The sequence below is a fragment of the Opisthorchis viverrini genome, assembly GCF_000715545.1.
Source record: "Opisthorchis viverrini unplaced genomic scaffold opera_v5_21, whole genome shotgun sequence".
Classification (NCBI taxonomy): Eukaryota; Metazoa; Platyhelminthes; class Trematoda; order Opisthorchiida; family Opisthorchiidae; genus Opisthorchis; species Opisthorchis viverrini.
In genome coordinates this window covers 2,429,368-2,433,119 of record NW_008751677.1, presented here as the reverse complement: position 1 = coordinate 2,433,119, position 3,752 = coordinate 2,429,368, and the positions used below count along the sequence as shown (strand labels likewise).

At 43.4% G+C, this 3,752-nt stretch overlaps 1 protein-coding gene across 1 annotated transcript in view; it reads right to left on the bottom strand.

Annotated features, from left to right (window-relative positions):
• Positions 1 to 3,360, bottom strand: part of T265_01915 (hypothetical protein) — a gene marked incomplete at both ends in the record, with an annotated part of 22,570 nt that extends 19,210 nt beyond the window's left edge. Inside the window, 3 exons of the mRNA XM_009166041.1 lie at positions 702 to 790; positions 923 to 1,043; positions 2,133 to 3,360. Of these exons, the coding sequence (XP_009164305.1) occupies positions 702 to 790; positions 923 to 1,043; positions 2,133 to 2,716 (794 nt within the window). The remainder of the gene's footprint in view (positions 1 to 701; positions 791 to 922; positions 1,044 to 2,132) is intronic.
• Positions 3,361 to 3,752: the final 392 nt, after the last annotated feature.

Here is a 3,752-nt window from a genome sequence, read left to right as displayed (position 1 = left end):
CGGAGGACCATGGGATTGCTTATCAAAGCTGCAGCTATTGACCTGGTATGATAAACTCCCTGGATGTCAAAGTAAACCATTCCCCCGTATAGTCCCGTATATTTATAATTCCCCGTATAGGTGCACGAACCGCTACACCCCGATGAGACCCAGTCTCTTCGAAGTGGCTTCTCTAAAGAATTTAGATTGGCAGCCATGCCTACATCTGTCTCACTTTCCTGGTATTCAGCCGACAACGGACAACATCAGGTTGTGAAAAAGCTGCACACACAAGGTGATTGAGTGTTCTGTACTTTGCGACCCGGTAAAGCTCATGAGAACGACAATCACCGAAAAAAGGTTCGCATCCTATCTCCTGGGACGGTTTATTCTGAACACTTGCGTTTTATCAGTGTATAGGCACAGCTAGCGGGCGACGGTTAACCCATCTGGTTTTCGGTCCACTCCGGCATGCTATATATATATATATATATATATATGTATATATAAACGTTACTCACTGTGTGAATTACGTGTACCATAAGTGTGATAAGTGTTGAGTGAAGAGAACAGCGTTCATCAGATTTTTTTCGATTGTTCATGCCATTAACGATCTACATGGACAGGTCACTCTTCATTCGTTACTAACCATAGACAAGGTGATGACGAGTATCAATGGCAAAAACATCAGTTTGATGAGCGAGTACGCAAGGGATACTTACCAACAGGTTGACGGATCCGCTGAACTCATGCCTGGATACCAAGTATAATCGTAAACCAAATCGCTTTCGCGCATTGTTAAAACTGCACTCTAGTTTGTACATAAAAGACGAAGAAACAGTATTTAAAATGCAGTGATCACAAACAACAGCAAAAAATACGTGTCCACCAGAATGGTTCAAAGACTAGCGAGGACCAGATAGAATGTGTCCAAATTGCTTACCATTTCTTCCAATTCGGCGTCAACAGAAGGAGTCTCCTGAGCAAGTAGGACGTTTGGAAGGTTAAAGATTCTTAGGATGTTGTCCCGACTGTTTGTGAGGATACATGAACCATCCGGAGACCTGTGACGGAAGAAACGAAGAAGCGTACATAGGTTCCCACTTATTCATAAGTGTGCAAGAGATAGACGATATCGCACCCAGTTCCTATATGTTTTAAATCAGAAATACTGCTATGTTGAAGAGCATGGGGAACAGTGAATTTAGTTCAAGCTTCCAATGAACGCTTTAATATTTCAAGCAGTCAGTGCATCTGGATTGGAACGAGAGAGATGTTGTAAGTACGTATCAGTGGTTACATTGGAACCGGCTAATCTTCCTGAAGCACCCTAATCAAAACGGCTGGTATGGAGTTCGCAAAGATGAAAAAATGCTCGGAATTGAGGCCAACGGAATCCAAACCTGTATCATCCCAGAGACTGCGGGCAGTGCAATCATCCGGCCCAAACTGTTACATGTGAATTAAACTGGTGATAAAAAATCTTCACTGAATATACACAAGCTTTAACAGGTACGCAACAGTGAAGAACTGTCTTTAATACACAGCGACCGACAGCTTTCCCGAATAGTTATGTTACAAAGTTAAGTATACCAAAGATTAAGTACCAAAAGTATGCTGACCTTGAAGTTCCGAAAAAAAGCACCGATAAACATCGTACTTCGACAACTCAAAGGTACTTTTGAGTGGGATTCACTTTCTTGAAACTCAGCTGCTGGCGAAGTGACCAGCAAAATATTTAAAAATACTACTAGGAAGTGACTAACGAATGGATCTGGCACAAGACCTAAGTACAAGTTTTCAAGATCAAGCGCAGGAATAACTTAGGTATATGGCACACGGCGATGAGGTATGCAGTCTTTGAGAATTCCAGTATGTACACCTGTGCACCGGTATCCTTGCGTAAATGACCTTTTAGGTTGAATGAAACCATTTCATTTTAGGAACTGTTTATTCGTGAGAGAGAGGAGTGCACATGTGCCTTGGATTCATCAAAATACGCACGTATCTAGGGTGCTTATATGTACCGTGGTTGAGGTTAGTGAAGCGCCACAGTAAGTAAGCAGTGCATTGTTTCCCAGACTACAATCTCGCATTTGTACAATAGACCCAAACTTGGTGTGCACGTTACTGGGTTACTGAAACGCACTCACCACTGACAGCCACGTAGGTAATTATCTAAAGGGACCTTGGTCCTGGGAACATGATACTCCTTTTCCGCAAACGCAATGATCCTGGGTGCCTGACGCAACCAATCTGGAGGAGGAGGAACATTTTCATATATTTCCTCATACATTTCCTCCTCAACTTCGTCCGCTGTTGAAAGAGGGTTCAATATAGAATCCGGGTGGAGAGAGAGGGAATCATCGGCCGCTGATTCACTAGCCGCAAACGAGCTGTTGCATAAAACGTGTTCCGGGGAAATCTCGGCAACTTTTTGTATATTTTGTTCGCTTATTGAAATAAAGGCTTCCAAGGGAGTAATGTATTTAACAGAGTCTCGTAGTACATCTTCCTCGTTTGTGGGTTGTGAAGTAGCAGCAACAGGGTCGATGAGAGTTGACGCTGAAATGTCGCACGGGACTGTGGTCTGTCCATATTCATCTTGAATAGGTGAATCAACGGCATTTTGTGATGAAGTACCCGGCGAACAATGTTCGGTCACAGATGCACTGGATAGGCCCTGAGAATTCGGTGAAGACAGGGAGTCGGTGGGATAGACGGGAGAATTGACCATTCTGAAAAAAACGATAAGAAACCGCCTATATAAAAGGGAAGAAACGACCGGTCGAGACAATGGGGAGGGAGTGTCTGGAGTTTTATTTCATAGGAAAGACAACGGTATCAACTAGAAATCAAGAGTTTTGTACGACAGCTGTGCATAGGTATTCAGTCCATTTTCAGTGCAAACGATACTCCACAGGAGCATCCCTTTTCCGCTTGAGGGTTTTTCGTAATTCGAAAGCCACTGCGTATGAGCTCATCTTCGTAGTCCAAGGTGGACCCCTCTATTAGGCCCAAGGAGACATCGTCCACGATCACCCGCACACCGTCTTGTTCAATAACTCTATGGCAATGATCAGATTGTGGAGAAACATACCGATCACTTGGAGTGGGTTCTTCGGTCAACTCAAATTTATACTGAAAGCCGGAACAACCACCGTTATCGACAAGGATGCGCAGTATAGAGTTAGATGAGCGTTCGATTGCCTTCAAGCGCTTAAGGAATGAATGAATACATGAGTAAATATCACACCTGTATGCAGCTGCTGGTAAAAACAATCGGATTTTGAAATTCGGAGGCACTAAGGAATCGAAATGATTGTGACAGCTTCACAATGCTGCCAGTCAACCGCAGCATGTGAAGATGTAGAAGATCGCTAAAAAAGATGGAGGGGCATGTTAGCTGCAACGCAGTTTTTGTAGACACACGTCCGAAAATGAAAAAAAAAAACTTATTAGGGAAGACTGAAAACATAGGGGCCGACAAGTAGACCTGGTCAAATCGATCCTGAGGGGCGATCCCCAGTAGTTAACAAGGTAGAAACGCAAAACCCAGTTCACCACAAACTCGAACGACTGCTCAAAAATGAGCAAAAAACAACCTCGTGCTACTCTGATACACCATACAGAGCTGCTCTTGTAGGCTGTACTTCGGATCAACTTTCTAGCTTGATTTTTCATATATTTGATGTTAACTACCCCGACAGTTCGGTTTTCAGAGAAGCAGAAATTAATCAAAGTTTTGGAAGTTTGATGCCACCACGCCTGAT